This window comes from Heptranchias perlo, chromosome 1, assembly GCF_035084215.1.
Source record: "Heptranchias perlo isolate sHepPer1 chromosome 1, sHepPer1.hap1, whole genome shotgun sequence".
NCBI classification, from domain to species: Eukaryota; Metazoa; Chordata; class Chondrichthyes; order Hexanchiformes; family Hexanchidae; genus Heptranchias; species Heptranchias perlo.
The window spans coordinates 81,828,142-81,850,928 of record NC_090325.1 but is presented as its reverse complement, the minus strand read 5'-3'; the positions used below and the strand labels follow the sequence as shown (position 1 = coordinate 81,850,928).

The window sequence follows — 22,787 nt, the reverse complement described above, 5'->3', positions numbered from 1 at the left end:
AAGCTTTCAAGACAGATTGATAGATTTTTGTTCAGTAAAGATATCAAGGGATATGCAAAGGTGGGTAAACGGAGTTGAGGTACAGGTCATCCCTTGATCTAATTGAATGGTGTAACAGGCTCAAGGGGCTGAATGACTTTTTCCTGTTCTTATGAGTCCACTCCCCTGTTTAGTGAGCAGAATCCAAGTTGGATGGTCAGTCTTGATCAATTCTGCTGAGTTGGAGAATTCGGAGAATTTTGTATTCGTATGATATGTCAGACTTAGCAAAACTAGTACTAGAACCACAGTACTAGATGGGGTTTATGACAAAATAGAAATGCAAGTTAAAACACTGCACTTTTATATAACATCACATTTAATCAAAACTAATCAGCTAGTAACATTTGCTGCCAATATCAGACTTCTTCATGGTCACTTTCATTAGAATATTGAAGGGCACAATCTTGTATTGACGATGTCATCAAATCCACAACTTTTTGTTTGGGATTCTCTTCTAAATCTGTCTTTATTGCACCTGTGTTTGCTAGCTTCCATTCCAGCTCTGAAACAATAAGAACATTAGTGCTATACACTAACTTTGACATTAGCCATGTCTTATAATATTCCATTTGGGATTGCAAATCAAAACCACTATTTAACAATTTAGAGTACATTTATAGTTTCAGATTAATATAGTAAGACCAATATTTTGTTTTATCATTATAAAAGATTGGTAACACCAGCCACCGAGATCAGCAGGATGTATGTACAAATATTATAAATAGCTGAGCCTTAAACTCTATTACACAATGCTTTTGAAGTCAATGCCAAGCCAAGGTTTTTCTCACTTTGGAACCAAAAGTGCAATATAGTTTTGCTGATGCATGTGTAATCTCTATTACAGTGATGTGAATGATACTATCTCCAGGGGGTGTTGTTGCATTTTTAAAACATTTGTTCATGGGATGTGGGCATTGCTGGCAAGGCCAGCATTTATTGGGCAATTAGGGATGAGCAATAAATGCTGGCCTTGCCAGTGACGCCCACATCCCATGAACGAATAAAAAAAAAAGTTTTTGTTTCATTTTGACAGACGTGATACAAAACTTCCTGTGCAACACGCATTCACAAACCTATCCTTTTTGTAAAATTATATGCTAGCTCATGTTCTGCCATCCTATTTTCTTCTGACTAGAAAGAATAGAATTTCAACTGTCTTTAGTGAAAATTATAGTTTTTGTAAATAATTTTTAACACTTGTCAAAAAATTCCTAAACTTTTTAACATAATATAATTATTAATCTCCTTAGGTGATTTATAGACTAATTTACTTTTATCTATTCTTGGAATGTGAGTGACATTAGCAATGCAACATTTATTGCCATCCCTAGTTGCCCTGAGGGCATCAGGAGTCACATGTAGGTCAGACTGGGTAAGGGCAGCAGGCTTCCCTTGCCAAAAAGGCATTAGGGAAACAGTTGGATTTTGACGACAATCTAGCAGCTTTTATGATAATTTTTAGCAGAATTAGCCATTAAAACATCAACATTTGTCAACAAAGGTCCAAACAGTCAAGAGGAATTTTAATCATTTTAAACAGTGGGTGTATTGCTTTGTACAATACTATTCCAGCGTAGTGACCATGAGTGATACGCTCTGTAAGAAGCAGTTCTGGCTTGGGTTACCACAAGTGATATGATCTCTAATAAACTGTTCTGATGTGGTTGACATGATAAATATGCTTTGAACTATACTGTTTTCATTTGGTTATCATAAGGGATATTCTCTGGACTATATTGTTTCTTGTGGCTACAGAAAGGGACTAGCACAATGCAAGGAAGCCTCCAAAAATTATCTTCATTCAGAAATTTCCAATCAATGAATCGCTAATATTCTGTTTTAGAATAAATTCCACACAACTTGACAGCCTGGCTGTTCTATGTGGGACTGACCTGAAAACACAATAGTTAAAATGTGGTACAGTTGGAAATGGGCTCTATATTTTTATCCAAAAAATGTTTTTGTCTCCTACCTTCTATGACAGAATAACTAAGAAATTAAAGTGTATTAGTTGTCTTTTATTTTATGATTGTTTATCTATGCTTTATCTTTCATTTTATATTCTATGTATACAAAACAAATATCTATAACTGCCTTCAAATTTTCTTAAAATAAACATAAAAATGATAATTTTACACAATATCGTTGACTTCTGAGTGACCATAGATATTCCATAATCTGGAAAGTCAAGTAGACCAGCAGTACAATGAAGCTCATAAAGCCTGTGATACATTTGGTCTGCTTAGAGTTCAGTTAAAGTGCCTGGTTAGTTAAGAGGTGCTCTGCAGTATAACCCTCAAAACATATGCAAACTATTCATTGTACGCTGTCGCTATACAACGTTATAATGATCTAGGTGCATTAGAATGTGTACTTTGACAATGGAGGATTTTGTTGTTGTTTTTGTATCTTCACACTTTTCCCTTGAAGAATAGTGTGAAGTAGTGGAAGGATCCCTAGGCTGTTTAATAGTCTGATAGGCCACAACGTGAACACTCCTAACATGGCCCTAATCATCTTTTATACCGGCCAATAGGGTGGTTAGTCCTATATGACAGGAGGGTTTTATGGGCTCCCACAACCCATAAAATGAGGGGGCACCCACACCCACTGGACACAAGTACCTGGATGTCAACCCAGAATTCAGAGCCAGAGCTCTGGTCTCTGCTTGTTGGAACTGTCTGGAAGCGGGGTTCAAACCCAACAACTTCTGACTCAGAGGTAGGAATACTTCCAGTAAGCCAAAGGTTTGCTCCACTGTGGAGGATGTAGAGCCATAACAACCTGCTCATTCAGGTGATGCAAGTCACTAGGTCACTAAACCAATATGTAAAGCAGAATGGAGGCCAGATTTTAAGTTGATTGTATTAACTTGCAGACCAGACAATACTCCGGTCTCCATGTTGGCTGCAACAGCTTTTAGAATAGACTGATTAAGTCCTGTGAAACTGGATTCCAGTACAGTATGCAATCCAATTACATTGTCATGCATATCAAGCATTCCTGAGCACATCAAACCTTGTACATTGACTATGTCGTTGTATGAAATAGAATGCAGGTCGTGCGTGCCTTGCTGTATTGTAGTGGGACAAGTGAAACTGCATTCAGAATTTTGCATTGCTTGTTTATTTTGTAACATTTTGAGAGTGGTTAGAGCAGCTAAATCTCTTTCATTCAAATATATTAATATGCATCTGAGAGAAAATGCAAAAATGAGCAGCAGACAAAGGGTTAACATAAAGGAGGGAAATCCTGGCAGGATTGCACCAACATTGAAATAAAGACAGGTGTGGTCAATATAAAAAGCCTGCATTTAAATGTAATACATAACAAGAGTGTTTTAATACCAATAAGCTCTGTTGCAGAAATGTTGAAGGAGAAAAGCTGTCTTGATTTATGGTATAAAAACCCAATCCTCTAGCTTGATCAATCAGTCTTTATGTTCAATTTTTGTAGGTAAGCCCAAGTTTGTTAATTCTCTGGAAAGTATTATAATTTGTATTAATTTTGTTCAGACTCAGGGCCAAAGATTACTAGAGCCTTCTCCTCCAACCTGGTCAGCTGTTTCAAGTTGGGAGGCCCCCCCCTTCAGTCCAGTGGAAAAGGTGGAAGGTTGTTTCCATGCTTTGAATGCTGCCTCCCTGAAAGTGTATCAGGTTACAAGTTCTGTTTGTGCCATGCATGCTGTGTACCAATACCAATAGTCTGTCCAAAAGTGGATGCACTTAACTTGGCACTCCTCCTGACACCTGAAAAATACTGGAATATTTCACGCAGGTGCTATGCACCTGGAAGACTTCATTCACTCACTCAACAAGCTCCATCCAGGCAGCTTGCACCTCTGCTTTCACAGGAGGGTAGCCTTAAGCTCCAAAGCTGGGCATGTATGGGAAAATCTCATCCTTCCATCTCTCTAACAACTTGGGATCATCAGATGGGAATATTACCTTACTATAGTTTTATTAAAATGCGGTCAGGTGTGTTCAGATAAGACGCACAAAATGATACAGAATCATAGAAATATCAGCACAGAAGGCAGTCATTTGGTAAATCATGCCTGACCCAATGCTGGTTTCACATCAGAGCTACTGGGACTGAATTTCCAGACCATTGTCCCTGAGGAATGTCCAATCCCTGGGTGCAAAGGTCAATAAAAAGGGCAGGATAACTCCAATTCCCTGCTTCTTTCTATTGCCCAAAGATTTCTGGGGCTAGAGTGAAGCTGGGTCTGTGCCTGGAGCTTTTTGAAATGATAACGAGGCGTTCCTGGCCTCTTACCTCTTTTTCCAGAAGTTACAACCATCGGAGCACAAGAAGCTGGCAGAGGGCTTATTACGAGAGTGCCCCTCAAACAGTAGGGAGCTGAAGAGGCCCTCAAAGATAAGATTAAAAATGTTAAAAACTTACCCAGCGGATCTTCAGGCCTTGGGGTCAGAGGCCAAGAATGCAGCTTTAGATCTTCCAGACCTGCAGCTGTGCTTGACATTCTTCCCCCTTTTGTTGGCACAAGGCCCATTATAGCCAGGCGTGCACAGGAAGGGCACCCAGGCTATATTAATGGCCTGGCACAACAAATTCAGGTGTACCTGGACCGGGCAGGCATATTACACTTCGGGAGCACTGCTGCTCAGATGCTCGGGCAGAGGGAGGCCAGGAAAATCAGTCACACAAGAAACTTTTTCCTTTCTTTCCCTGTACCTTTTAATATTTTTCTTCTTCAACTGTTTAACCAATGTTGGCAGCGATTTTCATATTGCATGTATGTCGGGCGAGCGGTGGGTATGTTGTCCCCTACGCCTGCCTGATGACGTGGCTGGAGGTCCAAACCATTTTCTTGATTGGGTCTCAGTGCGATATTAACGGAGAACTGCCAGCACCAAAGGCAACTCACTCATTGAGGTGCGGGAATTCCGGCGGTGCTGCCACTATTTAAAGGCAGCCTGCATTTCTTAAAGATGAGGTGCACTTTTTGATAGGCGAACTTTGCAGCTATTTTTGTCAAGCACACAAGAAGATGACTACAGTCACAGCCCCAGGTTTTCAGATGATGCTGTGGAGGTGCTGGTGGAACATGAAAGATGTCCTCTTTCCCAGTGATGGACGCCGGGTTCCCAGGCAAATTGCAGTGGAGAGGGGTAGCTGTCAATGTCAATGCAAGCAGCACAACTCCCAAGACCTGGGAGCAATGCTGCAAAAAATTCAATGACCTCACGAGAGCTGATAAGGTAAGACTCTCATTCACATCTCTCTTACTCTGCACAGCCCTGCACCACTGTACTTTATCTCCAGCATTACCAATCATTCTCCCCCTCATTTCCCACGCCTCTCCTCCAATCACAGCAGCGCACTTCACTGCACTACTTTCTGCTTCCACATGCACACTCAACACCTGCTACTACTCTTCTTCCCCACCCCTCTTGCTTCTTACTGTCAGCGTGCACATTATGTTAAGCTGCCTCACACATCTTCACAACCCTTGGGGCACACACTAAACCACTCCCACTCTTCTTGTAGGACAAGCTGACACACAGCAGGAACGAGCTGGCAAAATCTGGAGCAGGTTCATCGACAGTGCAAGTGCTTATGCCAATGGAGGAGGTTGCACTTGGCATTATTGGCAGAGGGAGGACAAGCAACGCAGCAGATGGTGAGGCTGGACAAATGTGCAGCAGGGTGTTTGGCCATCTCTCCTTCCTTCTATCCTTATAATGAACTTACTCCCTCACTCACCTTGCATGACAAACTGGTGATGTGTAGTGCTGTCATGCAGCTGCTATTGCTTACCCTTGATTACTTGCTAACTCTTGTCCCTATCCTCTCTTTACAGGTACATCAGAGGTCCCAGGCCAAGATGGAGCAGATGCTGAAGAGGGGAACCTTCGCGAAGATGCATCGTCACTTGCTCTGACCTTACAAGCACCAGTTCAGATAATGATTTACAGGGGCTTGCAATGGATGAACCACCAAGCACAAATGAGCAGGAGCAAGTGCAGGTGGAAAGAAGGGCCAGGAAGCAGCACCCCAGATGGAAAGCTTGCATCCTAGCTCTGCTGCAGAGGACAGGTTAATGTAATACTATATATGTGCAATCAATGACACCCTGTATTTTTGAAATCCTGCTACTTTGTAAAATGGGAGTGCCCTCTGATGCTGGAAGTCCCTGGGAAAGTGATGTAGAGGCTAGTTGAGGCAAGTACTTGTGCTATGGAGTGATTCACAGTTGATTGGCTAATGTTACAGAGTCCATCCAAGGCAGCCTGAAATGATCTTATTGCATAACAATTCAGGGATGAGGTGACTTTCACAAGTACTGGCTGTGCCAGTGGTAGAGGTGGTCTTCAGGCTGGGTTCTAGCATGTGGCACAATTCACGGATAGCTTCACTGGTGATGCGCAGCCTCCACAGATCTTAATCCTGGGTCAGGTGGAGATACGAGCACTTTACTCTATAAATCTTTGCACGAGGGTACTGGTGGGTGCAGGCCAATCACCTCCAATGCTGCCTGACCAGCCTCGCCTCCCTTGGTTGCACCTTCTCTTCCCGCTTTTCCACCTCCAAGTAAAATAAAGCGAGGGGTATGTCCAAAGGAAATGCCATATTTCCCTCTGATCAAAGCGCCATAGATGGAAATAGTGAAGCCCCACAGCAGCAGACAGAAAGCCCAATGTAGAAGCTGCAGTGGGTAGGTCAAAATGGACAAAAAAAGCAAGAAAAAACTATTGACAAATGCACTATCTAGAATGATTTGCTCAGAACCTACAATTGCCCTTTAAAGAACTCCTGCCTTGATGTGGCTGCCTAGCAACGTTGAATGCTTGTTTATTAAGTATGAACTTGGAAGGCAAGCAAGTGTCCAAAGCATGAAAAAGGATGTCTGATGTCACAATGCCATTTACATTTCATTTTGGTTCTGTTGCCAGTATTTGGACAAATGTTTTCTCCTGCCAATGTATCTTCTGGCAGAAAATACCTCCCTCTTCCATTTTTCACAAAATCTGCCCCAAAACCACCCAAGATCGAGAATAAGAAATGCATAAAATCTGAAGATCCCAATTTTAACTCCAGGTGGAAATCAGTGGTCCCTCCAGAGGTGTTAGGATAGGACATTTTGAGGCTGGGGGCTTCTATAAACAGGGTCTCTGTCTATTTCTTGCACCCCTTCATGACCCTCTAAAAAAACACACTTTCACACAGCTGGATTGCATCAAATTGAATTGTGATACCTGTCATCACAATGTCATCCTAACTATTATCCCTATTATCTTTCCTCTAGGTCAGTCTCAACAGTCACAGCCCCAAAAAAGATACCTCAGAGGAGAAGAATTTTTCTGAGAGGGCACTGTCACGTGCTCCATGCCAAGCAGCAGTACAGAGATTGATGTCCGACTGGGTTAGAAAATGAGTTAGAGGAGTCTGCTCATGGTGAAGCATCCAGCACTAGTGAGCAGCAGCAGGTACTGGTGGCAGGGACAGCCCAGGAAACAGCTCGCTGGAGGCTGAGGTTCTCTCCTAGCTCTGCTGAGGAGGACAGTGACGTGGACTTCAGGGGCCCAGCAAGGAAAGGAAAACTGCTTGCTCTAACAAGCAATTGTATCAGATATAGGAAGACCCGCCAAGGAGTTTCACCACCATAGCTGAGAGCGTGGAGGTGTCCGCTTCCAGCCTCCATGGTGTCATATGCCAGAGCATCAGCACTCTGTAGTCTACTGTGAAGATTGTGGCCACCTCCAGGAATGCTGCAGGTTTTGGCCCTCACAACAAGTGTCAGTTTTCACAGTTTTTGCAGCTTTGGTGAAAGCTCAAACGGCTGCCATGAGTTCAAACTTGTGCTCCACTTTGGAGATGCAGATGTCCACCTTGGACAGATGGATGGAGCAAATGAATAGTAGCTTTCAAGGCGTCACTCATCTTCCGCAGTCTGCTCTCTCGCAGATGATTGGAAGTGCAGAGCCTCTCTCAGGATGTCAGCACATCTGCTTCTTCACTAACTCTTCAACCAATACTCACCACGGTGCCAGAAAGCCAGCTGGGCCAGAATGTCCCTGAAGCAGTTGAAGTGCTGCATTGTGTAGCTGAGTCCTCGTGGGCTCAAGCTCCCTGAACTCTCTGGCCCCATACATTTCAAGGATCCCCACATGAGCAACAGCAGCCTTCCACCAGCTCTGCTGAAGCCACTGGGGGAAGCACCTGGTAGGAGCAGGAGAGTTAGTAAACCTTCTTTTAAGAACTGCACAATGGATTGATCACTTGGGTGTCAAAAGAATTCACTACAATATTGTGTTTGGAATTAAAATTAACAGCTTTATTACATTTGCAACTTTGGTCTATAGTTTCTTCTCATTACAGCTTATTAGTCTGCATTGTCAGAAAGTCATTGACATAGAGGTTGACTGAATGGTTGCAATGTTCTTCAGTGCAGAATGAAGGGAATGGTGAAAGGGTAACAAGGACTGTTAATGCTGAGGGGCTTTTTGTGACTTTTCAGGGAAGGCAATTGAAGAGGTCACCAAAAGCGCTGCTCTATCAACCTGCTCTCGGCCTGTCTTAGCTGCAATGTGTTTTGCTGCTGCTCTCCTTCATGTGGTTCTCCCTCACCTTCATCGCAGAGAGCACAGCAGAGTGAGCTGGTAATGAAGTGAGCAGGGTACAGAGTGAGGGCTTTTAAAACAGGAATGTGGTGAGAATAGGAATTCAATGCAAAGGAAGAAGGAAGTACTAAATAAATTAACTGAGGAACAAAAGCTAAGTGTTTAATTATTTCATACTTTAAATACTTAACTATATAATAGGTTAAGGAGCTACAAATGGGAATATGAAATAAAATCTAGCAAAGAATATCAAAGCCAACAGTAAAAGTATTAATGAATAGATTATGAGAAAGGGAATGTATGGGAAAATGTGGTCTCATTAATGATGAATGCAGGTGTGACTAAAATGGACAATAAGGAAATGGCAGACTTATTAAATGAATACACTGTATCTGTTTTCACAGTAAAGTGAGAGGACAAAATACTAGCACTACAAGGGAACCTAAAATAAGTTAAGGGGAAGAACTTATTGGATTTGAAATAAGTTTTTTAAAATTGCAATGGAGAAAATAAGGGGACTTAAGATAGACAAATCTCCAGGATGTGAAGATTTCCAACCCAGGGTATTAAAAAACAGGTGAGGAAATTGCAGATGCATTAGTCATAATTTTCCAAAGCTCTCTAGAAAATTGCAAATGTCACTCCAATATTTAAGAAGGGAGAGAGGAGGAAACAAGAAAACTACACACCTGTCAAGTTAACTTCAATTGTGGGGAAGTTACTGGAATCTATCATCAGGGGCAGAGTGACTAAGCACTTGGAAAAGTATGCACTGATCAAAGAGAGTCAGCATGGATTTGTGAAGGGTAGGTCATGTCAGACTAATCCAGTTGAATTTTTTGTGGAGGTCATTAACATGGCAGAGAGGGGAGGGTCTATAGATTTTTTTCTATGGACTATCAGAAGGTATTTGATAAGGTTCTGCATAAGAGATTACTATCAAAAGTGAAAGTGCACAGAATTGGAGGTAACCTTGTGACATGGGTTGGTAATTGGTTGGGAGTTAGGAAACAGATTAGGGATAAAGGGAATGTCCTCTGATTGGTAGGATGTGACAATTGGTGTTCCTCAGGGATCTGTACTGGGGCATCAGTTTTTCACGATATATCAATAACTTGGATGAAAGATTATTTTTAGCTATTTCAGGGACTTTCTGAAGTCCATAACTGGTGAACCGCAGGTGAGCGCCCGTTTGGTGCCTGCAGCTCACCCAAAAAATTTAAGTGAGTCCCCATCTTGAAAATTTCTCGAGCCTCCCGGCTCTGGCCTTGGGAAGGTACCCCTGGGAGCACCGCTGATATTGTGTCCGTTTTGTGCCTGAACCAAAAATCTCCCCCTAGTGTTTTGGAGGTTAGAGTTTTGAGATTATCGTTTTGAGAGCAAGCAGCGGTGAATGTCTGATAGCCAATGACTTGAATATTTTGTGACTGTCTGAGAAATGAAAGAGCAGCAATATTTGCATTTGGATATTTCCCTACTGTCTCTTACTCACTTTGCTAATCACAGTGGGAAGCTGTTAGCTGTTCTCCCTCTCCAAAACCACATACAGCTTTTCACCATATATATCAATGACTTGGATAAAGGAATAGAGATTTGTATATGCAAGTTTGCAGATGTTACTAAGTTTGGAGGCGCAATAAGTTGTGTGGAAGGGAGCAGGACGTTGCAATTACACATAGACAGATTACATGAGTGAGCAAAACTATGGCAGATGGAGTTCAACATGGGGAAGTGTGAGGTTATCCACATTGGATCTTTATTTCTAATCCATTGCATTAGATTAGCTCTAGAGTAATATTCCTCATTTTATAGATCATCACTGGCTTAGTCAAAAGTTGCATACATATACCTAGGGGTATATGTACACAAATCTTTGAAGGTGGTAGGATAAATTGAGAAGGCTGTTAATGTGGTGGGGAAACTTTTAAAGACAGTAATCCGGGACAAAATTAATTGGCACTTGGAAAAGTATGGGCTAATAAATGAAAGTCAGAACGGTTAAAGGAAAATCACGTTTGACTAACTTGATTGAGTTCCTTGATGGAATAACGGAAAGAGTTGATGAGGGTAGCGCGGTTGATGTTGTGTATATGTACTTTCAAAAGACATTTGATAAAGTACCACATAATAGAATTGTAAGCAAAATTAAAGCCCATGGGATTAAAGGGAAAGTCCAAGTGTGGATACAAAATTGGTTAAGGGACAGAAAGCAGTGAGTAGTGGTGAATGGTTGTTTTTCAGACTGGAGGGAAGTATACAGTGGTGTTCCCCAGGGGTCAGTATTAGGACCAGGGCTCTTTTTATATTAATGACCTGGACTTGGGTATAGAGGGTATAATTTCAAAGTTTGCAGATGACATGAAACTCAGAAATGTGGTAAACTATGTGGAAAATAGTGACAGACTTCAGGAGGACATAGACAGACTGCTGAAATGTGCAGACACATGACCGATGAAATTTAACGCACAGAAGTGTGAAGTGATGCATTTTGGTAGGAAGAATGGTAGGAAGAATGTGGAGAGGCAATATAAACTAAATGGTACAATTATAAAAGGGGTGCAGGAACAAAGAGACCTGGGGGTATATGTACACAAATCTTTGAAGGTGGCAGGATAAATTGAGAAGGCTGTTAGAAAAAGCATATAGGATCCTGGTCTTTATTAATAGAGGCATCGAGTACAAAAGCAGGGAAGTTATGGTAAACCTTTATAAAATACTGGTTTGGCCTCAGCTGGAGTATTGTGTTCAATTCTGGTCACCACATTTAAGGAAGGATTTCAAGGCTTTTGAGAGGGTGCAGAAGAGATTTACTAGAATAGTACCAGGGATGAGACTTTAGTTATGTGGAGAGAATGGAGAAGCTGGGGTTGTCCTCATTAGAGCAGAGAAGGTTAAGAGGAAATTTGATAGAGGTGTTCAAAATCATGAACAGTTTTCATAGAGTAAATAAGGAAAAACTGTTTCCAGTGGCAGAAGGGTAAATAACCATAGGACACCGATTTAAGGTGATTGGCAAAAGAACCAGAGGCAACATGAGGAAGCATTTTTTTATGTAGCGAGTTGTTATGAGCTGGAATGCACTGCCTGAAAGGGTGGAGGAATCAGATTCAAAAGGGAATTGGATAAATACATGAAGGGAAAAAAATTTACTTGGCTACGGGGAAAGAGCAGGAGAGTGGGACTAATTGGATAGCTCTAGCAAAGAGCTGGCACTGGCCAAATGGTCTCCTTCTGTGCTGTATCCTACTATGATATGAATTAGGAAAGCCTGAAGATTTACATAGTTGCTGTCAGCTAGGACAGCAATAGGGGTTTAACAATTGTCCTCAGCATCCATGAGTCAGTAAGGGAGAAAAAAATCAGCAAGAGTTCCAGCTCCCAGTTACAATACCATCATTCCTGCTCAAAACAATGCCTGTGTGGATGTTGCATGGAGTTCTGATGTCTTCCGTACTCAAGGGCTGATTTCACAAAATCATGCTATGAGTGGGGAGTCTCACCTGCTGGAAGTGTATGTTAGGAAATCATGAGCATGCTCTTAATTGACAGAAAATCATGGAGTGCATGACCATGGTTTCCCGAAATGTGCCCCCGAAGGTGGAGTGGTGGGTGACAGCACATGTTAATAAAATCAGTTGTTCAATGTTTGACCTCCTACATGAAGAATAGTGTAAGATTAAGCCTTTTACATGATACTTTTCTAGTATATAAAACATGTTTAGTGTAGGTGTTTTTAACATATAAAACATATAAACCACTCACTTTTGGGTTAGGCATTCTAATATTTCTAACCAGCTCACACTTATAGAAATTAGATTAAGCATTAACACATAAACAGCTATGTGTGAATTGGTCCAATTAAACTACCCATAAGGCAGAGGGGTATAGCTAACAAAGGATGCTTCTGAAACTTGTTTTTACAGCAGTCTGTTTCAAGGATGAGAAACAAGGGTCTGAGACAGTTCAGATCCTGATAAGGGAGGCCTATATATTCCGTAGTCTAGAACAATTGAGATAAAAACAGGCAGCTGAGAACGATAGGTCATGAATCTTTGACCAGTCTTTAACTCCTGAATTCTTGTAGAGATTCAGGACGCGGATCCATGAGGTTACTTAACTCTACCCAAGGAAAGAACGGGGTAATTGTCGTTTCTTTTCTTGTATGCTGTTGCTCGAACATTGTGTATACTATACCTATGTTAAGAGTTATTATACAATAAATGGATAAGTTGCAACCATATTGGTGTCAGGTTCAAATTTTCTTATAATGGGTATTTGAATGAGGTACTGATGGGCTGCTGATACCTTTGGAATGTACCCGTGTGGGCATCACATGATGACAGGACTGGATTTGACTGTAATGCCCCAGGGTTCAACAGCTTGTCAACATTCATTATCAAGGCTCACACATGAAAAATGGCCACTCAGCTGACATAGTAGAGGTTTGCCAGTGCCAATGGAATTATGTCCCAACAAGGAGTCAGTGCTTTTTGAAGAAGGGGGAGAAAGTCGGGGGGGAGGGAAAGATGGATAAAAATAAATAATTTTTAAAATCATATCTAATTAATGATATTAACACCAAATTGTTTGCAGCTATCGTTAGTGTTTTAAACATTTTACCTTCTGACTTCAGATCGGGAGCTCCACACTCCAATCCAATGAACCTGGCCTTCATTCGACCCTCAAAATACACAAAAATTGTTGGCAAATATTTGTCTGGGTAGTTCGGAATACAAATGTTTGCAATAGCCTTCATGAATTTTGATTCTGGATACTTCTTAGCTAGCTGACCCAAGTGATGATTGAGCAAAATGCACATTGGTATGCTGTAGTAGTAATAGTAACAAAAAAAACAAGATTATCCAATTCAGTTTGTGTTAACTTTTGAACTTATGTAAAAATAAGTTAAACTGTGGGAGTAAATTTCCATGGGGATTCTTCGGCTTGTCCACCGTAACTTTGGTGGAAAAGCTGCGGAAACCCCCGAAAAATAGTGTAAATGGCTTTTACATCATTTTCCAGGGTTTTCGCGGCTCTCCCGCTGAAGTCATGGAAGACAATTGGGAGAACCACTGTGGAAATTGACCCTCTATAACTTTTGCAATTGTCACAATATTGGAAAAGCTAGAATATACCGCTTATAGTAAAATTAAAGTAATTAAAATTGATAGTTTTTTCCCTTAAAATATTACCAGTGCTCCATTTCCTTACCATGGAGCAGGATGTGTTGACATTGTTCTTGAACTATCTCAAAGCCCTTCTCTATAAGGGGCATGATATCCAGGAACAAAGAAAGAAATTGCATTTATATAGCGCCTTTCACATAGAAACATAGAAAATAGGAGCAGGAGTAGATCATTCAGCCCTTCGAGCTTGCTCCGCCATTCAGTATGATCATGGCTGATCCTCTATCTCAATACCGTATTCCCGCTCTCTCCCCATGCCCTTTGATGCCTTTTGTGTCCAGAAATCTATCTAGCTCCTTAAATATATTCGGTGACTTGGCCTCCACAGCCTTCTGTGGTAGAGAATTCCACAGGTTCACCACCCTCTGAGTGAAGAAATTTTTCCTCATCTCAGTCGTAAATGTCCTACCCTGTATGCTGAGACTGTGAGCCCTCGTTCTGGACCCCCCAGCCAGGAGAAACATCCTCCCTGCATCCAGTCTGTCTAGCCCTGTCAGAATTTTATATGTTTCAATGTTCTCATTCTTATAAACTTGAGTGAATACAGGCCTAGTCGACCCAATCTCTCCTCATACGACAATCCTGCCATCCCAGGAATCAGTCTGGTGAACCTTCCCTGCATTCCCTCTATGACAAGTATATCCTTTCCTAGGTAAGAAGACCAAAACAGCGCACAATATTTCAGCTGTGGTCTCACCAAGACCCTGTATAACTGCAGTAAGACATCCTTGCTCCTGTACTCAAATCCTCTTGCAATGAAGGCCAACATACCATTTGCCTTCCTAACTGCTTGCTGCACCTGCATGTTTGCTTTCAGTGACTGGTATACAAGGACACCCAGGTCCCTTTGTACATCAACATTCCCCAATCTATCACCATTTAAATAATACTCTGCCTTTCTGTTTTTCCTTCCGAAGTGGATAACTTCACATTTATCCACGTTATACTGCATCTGCCATGTATTTGCCCACTCACTCAACTTGTCTAAATCGCCTTGAAGCCTCTTTGCATCCTCCTCACAACTCACGATCCCACCTATTTTTGTGTCGTCAGCAAACTTGGAAATATTACATTTGGTTCCCTCATCCAAATCATTGATGTATATTGTGAATAGCTGGGGCCCAAGCACTGATCCCTGCGGTACCCCACTAGTCACCGCCTGCCACCCCGAAAAAGACCCATTTATTCCTCCTCTTTGTTTCCTGTCTGTTCACCAATTTTCAATCCATGCCAGTATATTACTACCAATCCCATGTGCTTTAATTTTGCACACTAACCTCTTATGTGGGACTTTATCAAAGGCCTTCTGAAAATCCAAATAAACCACATCCACTGGTTCTCCCTTATCTATTCTACCAGTTACATCCTCAAAAAACTTCAGTAGGTTTGTCAAACATGATTTCCCTTTCATAAATCCATGTTGACTTTGTCTAATCCCATTGATATTTTCTAAGTGTCCTGATATCACATCCTTTATAATAGACTCTAGCATTTTCCCTACTACTGACCTTAGGCTAACCGGTCTGTAGTTCCCTGTTTTCTCTCTCCCTCCTTTTTTAAACAGTGGGGTTACATTTGCCACCCTCCAATCTGCAGGAACTGTTCCATAATCTATAGAATTTTGAAAGATGATAACTAATGCATCCACTATTTCCATGGCTACCTCTTTTAGTACTCTGGAATGAAGATTATCAGGTCCTGGCTTTCAGTCCCATTAATTTCTCCAGCACTATTTTTTTTACAAATACTAATTTCCTTTAATTCCTCCTTCTCACTAGTCCCTTGGTTCCCTTGCATTTCTGCGAAGTTATTTGCGTCCTCTTCCGTGAAGACAGAACCAAAGTATTTGTTTAATTGTTTGACCACTTCCGTGGCTCCAATGACCTGTACATGGGGTCCATCCAGGTCGCTGGGTGTCAGAGAGGTTGGGGCTGAGGAAATTCCCGGCATGGGAATTGCCTCTCCTCGGAGCTGCTCCCTCTGATGTCAGAGACCATGTTTGGGGTAGATGGAGCTTCTAACTCAACCAGACCCCAACAGAAAGTGGCAGCCTGGGCTGGAATCGAGTGTATCTGGGTCTCGACTAATTTTCATGGGGCACACTGCCATCCCAGATGACTAATATTGGGAGTATAACGCTGGCCCTGCAGATATTCAGAGCTTTCTTTTCAGGGAATCTTACGTTGCTCAGAATGAGGGTCTTTAATACTGTGTAATGGAACTTTTTCCATTTTGGTTCCCTTATGGTAAATTTTCTGAATCCTGATCTGTGGTGAGGCACCTATCCCGTTACGAGCATGAAATCAGAAATCGCAGACGCACTACGTCCAATTTTTTGTCCTGCAGTTTTCCTATCTGTGGTTGTGTCAATATTGAGTGCTCCCAGGTGAGGTACAGCACAGATAAAGAACAGAATAGTGGTTCCTCTGTTTTATCCCACCATGTGCCTTCAACCTAACATCAGTAACATCTTGACTTTTAAAAAATATTTGTTCATGGGATGTGGGCGTTGCTGGCAAGGCCAGCATTTATTGCCCATCCCTAATTGCTCTTGAGAAGGTGGTGGTGAGCCGCCTTCTTGACCCGCTGCAGTCCATGTGGTGAAGGTTCTCCCTTTCCCCTTTTCACACCTGCTATCCTTAGAGTTTCTCTGAATGGGATCGCTTTGTTGACAGTTTTGTTGAGTGCCCACATGCACTAACAAAACTGATTTAGCATAGGATCATTAAAACAGTAAAGTGGGAATACTATTATCTCATCAGTCTGGGGTGGAATTAAATGTAATACCCAGAGGTGAAAGAGCAATGCATTAACCTAGTGCAGTGGGAAGAGAAAAAAAATTAATTTAATTAAATTCATGGGCCTGGAAACTGGAGTAAAACGGACATCTAAGGGTCCAATATGTGCCACACTAGAAGTGCATAACCCGACATATTGGATAGGACGCCTTATAGGCGTCCAGGGTACCTGCCAGAAGTATTCAGAAGTATTAAAATAAGTGTCCAATGCTGGTTTTAGGGCCATTTTGTGAAATTGGTCTGCCCCAGTGCCTGACTCACCATGTGATAAACTCACTCAGCAAATCATGGCGCTAACCATCAGTAAGAACCCTGCAAGAACGCTATTTAATGGGCTCACCCCTTCCATGCAGGTTAGTTGCTGGTATGTCCTGTTAGGCTGCAGGTGAACCTCTGGGCCTTTAAGAGGCATCAATGACTCTCGACTTCCAAGCCCCCCGAAACAGGCATGCAGCCAGTGAGCAGTGCGGGTAGTACTGGCTGCAAACCTATCTCATTACAATGAGGACCCAGCACCAATTTCCCGTGCTCCTTGCGGTCACGTGACTAGGTCATGTTCTTTTTAGATTTCAGATGAAACATTATACCAAGATTAAATAGATGTTAAGGATACAATGGGAAGCTAATAGGGCTGGCATTCCAGAAGGATGAGACCAATTGAGCCAAAGAGCCTTATCCACCTGAACTTCAGCAAAATGAAACATATGAATGTCTACTGCTCCACACTAACAAAAGAGTATTTTAAAGGAGTTCTACTTTTAAATTTGGTGTCTAAGTATGTTTGCTTTTTAAAAAAAATTCTGAAAATATTTGGTTCTATTATTTACAGACCTTTTTTATGTCTCTGTTATTTACAGGTTTTGGCTTATAAAATAAAATATTGTTTTTAGCATACATCTATACATCCTCCTCCAGCCACATATGCCAGATTGCTCCCCCTGTCCCAACATAAGTGGCAGAGGCTTCAGTTGCCTTGGACCTACACTCTGGAAATCCCTTCCTAAACCCCTCAGCTTTTCCATCCTTCTCCCCATCATCAAATGCTTCTTCAAAGCCTACCTCTTCATGCTTTTGGTTACCTCCCTAATTCTTCTACTTGCTTGCTGTTTCTCCTCTGTGAAGTACTTTGGGACATTTATTACGTTAAAGACACTATATAAATACAAGGAGGTAGAGTTTCTGCTTGTTTCTGCTAGCTTTGTGCCTAGATTCCAGTGTAATCAGCCGAACCGGTGCAAAAGATCAGGGAATTTTAAATGTAAGTGAGTTATGTCCCAAACCACTTACGCTTGTGTTTTCCACGATGTTTCATGCTGGTTCAAGGTTCAGTTTGCCCAGATCAGGCCGCGCCCACAAAACTAGCCACGGTCCCAAATTGAAATTACGAGATTCCACTGATTGCGCTGGTTCGGGAAGCCTCTTCACATTGCACTAATTTTCGTGGTGCACAGCACTAGTAGGTACGTTTTTAAAAGCTTTTTCATATCAAAAAATATTTAATTTATAAATTAACTGACTAGTGTACACCAACAAAACTATTAAATGGTTCAGTTTAGTTTTTTAAAGTAATTTTCAGAGATTTTAAATCAGGTTACTCATAGGTCAAGGACTAGACACTCTTAAAAGTGCTTATTTTTGCTGATAAATCTATTTTCAGCTGTATTAATAAAACTGCACCACATTACCACTCTTAAATACATCAAGGAATACTTTTTAATGGAAAAAAAAGAAATGACTACCTTATATTACGCTGCCCCATTGCGCTGGTTCATGGAAGATTTTACGTTTGTGATTATGTCAATTAATTTTAGCAGAAACTTGAACTGTAACCTAACCAGCGCAATTTCAAATGCATTTTGGGCACAATTTCCCGATTGTGCCCAAAGTGGAAACTCGACCCAAAGCTGTTTATCTTATATACATTGATCTGCTGTAGCCTAAAGAGATTTATTATTTATTTTACTCTTCACTTTACCGTGGTCGTTTTTAAGCAGATGAACATGAGATCAACCCTAAGAGGTTTGCGTAAATTGGTTACTTCTTTTAAATCTAGGGATTAATTAGTATTGTCCTCAGGTAAGTGACCAACCTTCAACACTTCGGCACCTGAGAGTAGCCTAACCACAAGATGGCACTCTAAGTAGCGAGGCTTTATACTAGTAGCTGAGTTTGAAGATTGAAATAAATCCAGTAATATGAAAAAATAATATTCAGGAGAGTTGTTATACTAAAAAGAAATACAGAACATATAAAATGTTATTTCATGATATATGGGCTTAATTAATCAGATATGAATATGACAATAATTCAATGTTAAAGACATCTCAAAATTAAGACCACTGGATTACTGTATTATTGAAATCAATGGAACGAAAATCGGGCAGGTTCTATATTGGGCGGACAATCTGCTCCGCCAGGTTACTGCCCAGATGGCAAAATTGAAATTACCACCAAAAAGTTATAATTTCAATTTTTTCACATGGGATCCTAGAACCGGAATTTTAGCTATGAGAAAAGATTGGATAGGCTGGGGTTGTTTTCTTTGGAACAAAGAAGGCTGAGGGGAGATTTAATTGAGGTATATAAAATTATGACGGGACTAGATAGAATGCATAGGGAGGACCTATTTCCCTTAGCGGAGGGGTCAGTGACCAGGGGGTGTAGACTTAAAGTAATTGGTAGAAGGATTAGGCGGGAGCTGAGGAGAAATGTTTTCACCCAGAGGGTGGTGGGGGTCTGAAACTCACTGTCTGAAAGGGTGGTAGAGGCAGAAACCTTCAACTCATTTAAAAAGTGCTTGGATGTGCACTTGAAGTGCCATAACCTACAGGGCTACAGACCAAGTGCTAGAAAGTCGGATTAAGCTGGATAGCTCTTTTTCAGCCGGCACGGACATGATGGGCCGTAACTTTCTATGATTCTTTCTATGATAACCTTTATCAGTATTTTGGGAATTACATTCTACAATTCTGTCAATTTACAATTAGGTTTGTCGTGACTGAATAAACCAAATTCCGTTTTTATTACATGGGATTTTGAGATTTTTATTGGTATTGTAGGATTGAATTCCACAACTCCATTTATTTTTCCATGAAAAGTGTAAATCAGTGATGTTGCATATAATGTCAAATATTTTAGAACTCTGGTGCTAATTGAGAAGTCAGACCCATGAGAATAGGCATCTCCAAAAATATGGCATTAGTTTCACTATGAATCAACTCAACCAAACAAAGCAAGTGAGTTGGAGTGATGTTTGCAGCCTTGGAACTTGAAGACGTGACCTTTTGATGGAAGTTAAGTACTCCTGAATTTCTGCTCCTCAATGTCTACTTGGTTGATACAAAAAAACACAGCTTCAGTTGTTCTTTATTAGCCTGGGCACACAAGGGGGTTTCATTTCCTCTGTGCACAATTTTTGTGCACTGATTAATATGTTCACATTAAATCCTTGCCTATAATATTTTAACTCCGTTATTAACTTTGATGAGGTCAATATAGGTGACACACAATGGGTACTTATACTGCATCAAGTAGTACTAAGTCCCAAAATTCTGTCTTCTTTGGATTTCAAACCTCTCGGGCCATGGACCTGCTGTATCAGCTCCTCTTCCTGTAACGTATGTAACACTGACAGACTAGAGGAAACAACCGTGCAGTAGAATTCACCAAAAGGCTCCTCCTTTAGTCCAGGGTGTGCAAACTTTTGGATAAAAGGCTGGATCCATGTGTCATAACTAATAAGTGGGCCAGTGTATGATTAAATCAATTTTCAGTCAGGAAGAATTATAATTAAGCACCACAACCTATTCTCAATCTATTTTCTGCTTTTTGAAATCATTAGGCCATGCCACTTCCACCTCTTTCATTTCTGTCTTGCTTTGTCCATCATTTCTGTTTCTCTCTCTCCTCCTCCACTTGTAGTTTCTCCTTTTCCCTGATCTTTTACTGTCTTTTTCAGGGCTATATTGGGTTGTTCCAAGGTGGGTTGGTGAAGGCTTGACTGCAGCCCTCCCTCCTGCTTTTAGTGCAGAGTCACATTGAGTGTGGTGAGCACTATTAATGAAAAGTGCTCATCTCAAGAATACCCGTGGCAGAAACAGCAGTAGGAAATCAAACTAAAAAAGTTGCATTTTTTAATTCAGATCCAACCTACCCAATTCTAATAGGTCACTTGTGTCATCTGTTGGGTTCCATAAGTACTTCAATGCATACTTCATTGAAAAAATATTGCTTAGTACAAAATATACTTACAAACACCCTTTTGACTTTTCCAAAACAAAAAAGAAACAGAAACGTTCCTTTCATAATTCCTTCTCCACAATAGATTGCTGTAGCTGTTGGCTGTTTATGCATTCAGTGGGTACTTATACTGTATCAAGTAGTACTAAGTCCCAATGTATCAATCAATGCTGATTTAATTGATTCCTACATAACATTCTAGTCAGCCACATGTTTTATATATATGTATGCCCTCTGGAAACTTCCAAATTGTTACGTAATGTTGCTTTCCATTTAACATTAAAACCATTCTTTTCGTTCCCACAGTAATATTCTGCAATTTAAAGCATTGCGAAAATACTGGTAAATTTTCCCGAGTGAACAAAAATATTCCTATAGCATTTTTCAGTGATATATATGATGTAAAACGTTATGGTCTGAAGAATTAGTTATATCACTGTTGCATGTTGACACAGTTGAAGTCAGTAACACAACTTAAAAGACTGATACATTTGTGGAACTGATTAACTACATACCCAGGTCTATAAAGGTGAAGTATGACCCATATTCCTTCTCCTGCATAAGTAATTTGCTTTACGTACTCATCTCCTTGGAGTTCAGCCAACTCACCAAATCTTTTTTTTCTTTCTAGAGCTTGCCACTCTGCCAGACGTTGGCGCCTAAAACACAAACATGAGCCATTTTCAGTGTGGCATTGCTCTGCTTAAATGTTCCTTTCAAAGAGGGATCTTGTATTCCATATCTGTACACCTATCAATTGCAAAACATTGTTATTTAGAATCAGAAATTTCAGCACAGGAAGGAGGCTATTCAACCCACTGTGGCTCTGCCAGTGCTAGCTCCAAATTGAAACTATTACTGTAATTCCCATTTTCCTTCTCTTTCCCCATCTCTTTCATATTTTTGGCTCTGAAAGGGAGTAATTTGCATGCACAACAGAGGTAATCAACTCCTCTGAGATAGATTAACTTTGGCTGCTTAAGATGTGGAGATGCCGGTGATGGACTGGGGTGGACAAATGTAAGGAATCTTACAACACCAGGTTATAGTCCAACAGTTTTATTTGAAAATCACAAGCTTTCGGAGCTTACCTCCTTCGTCAGATGAGACTCACTCACCTGATGAAGGAGGTAAGCTCCGAAAGCTTGTGATTTTCAAATAAAACTGTTGGACTATAACCTGGTGTTGTAAGATTCCTTACATTTGGCTGCTTAAGGTTTGGGGCCTCTGCTGTGACCTTATAAAGCCATACTGGGCAGAATTCCCGAGATAGCGCAGAAATTCCCCTTAATGTACCCCCTTTGATGTATGGGGTTGAGGGGAGGAATTGTCTTTTCTCCAGAAAATGTCTGCCAGCAAGAAATGAGGTAGAGAGGCCAGGAATGCAGGAACTTTCCATGTTGAGACTTCCCACACCCTCGTACAACGCTGTCCTTGTTTGGGCAGGCAAAGGCTCATTCCTTACAAGGCCCCATGGAATCTTAGACCCAAGGCCAGGACCTAGCATATTCGCATCCTTATCCTTACTAGCATATCCTTATTGTAGCCCGTCCATTCCCCATATATTTATCCAGCAGAAGAAATTTGTTGATGTGGCATTAATTGCTTTTGCGTGTTCACATCTTTTATATATTAATCCCTTAATTCCCTGCAAAATAATTTCCATTCTATTATTTTTATATATGTGTGTGTGTGTGTGTGTGTGTGTGTAAATGTCATTGCACATCAACTACCATACCTCCTGAATTAAAACTGGATAAAACTATGTCCACACTTTTTGATGTCTTCTAAAGCCTTTGATGCCTCATAAGCATGCCAGGTATGTACAAGGGTAATATTACAAGTTCCCATCCTAGCATGAAGTCAGAAAATTGAGGGGCGGGGTGGGAGAATGCACCTGAATTCCAAGATATGTTCTTCCTGTGGGCGAGGCT

General features: G+C 41.1%; 1 protein-coding gene across 1 annotated transcript in view; it reads right to left on the bottom strand.

Annotated features, from left to right (window-relative positions):
- Window positions 1-398: 398 nt before the first annotated feature.
- Window positions 399-22,787, bottom strand: part of LOC137340850 (phosducin-like protein 2) — a 31,793-nt gene continuing 9,404 nt past the window's right edge. The window contains exons 4-6 of the mRNA XM_068004035.1: window positions 21,369-21,512; window positions 13,251-13,456; window positions 399-544 (exon numbers count right to left, since the gene is read on the bottom strand). Coding sequence (XP_067860136.1) covers window positions 399-544; window positions 13,251-13,456; window positions 21,369-21,512 — 496 coding nt within the window. The remainder of the gene's footprint in view (window positions 545-13,250; window positions 13,457-21,368; window positions 21,513-22,787) is intronic.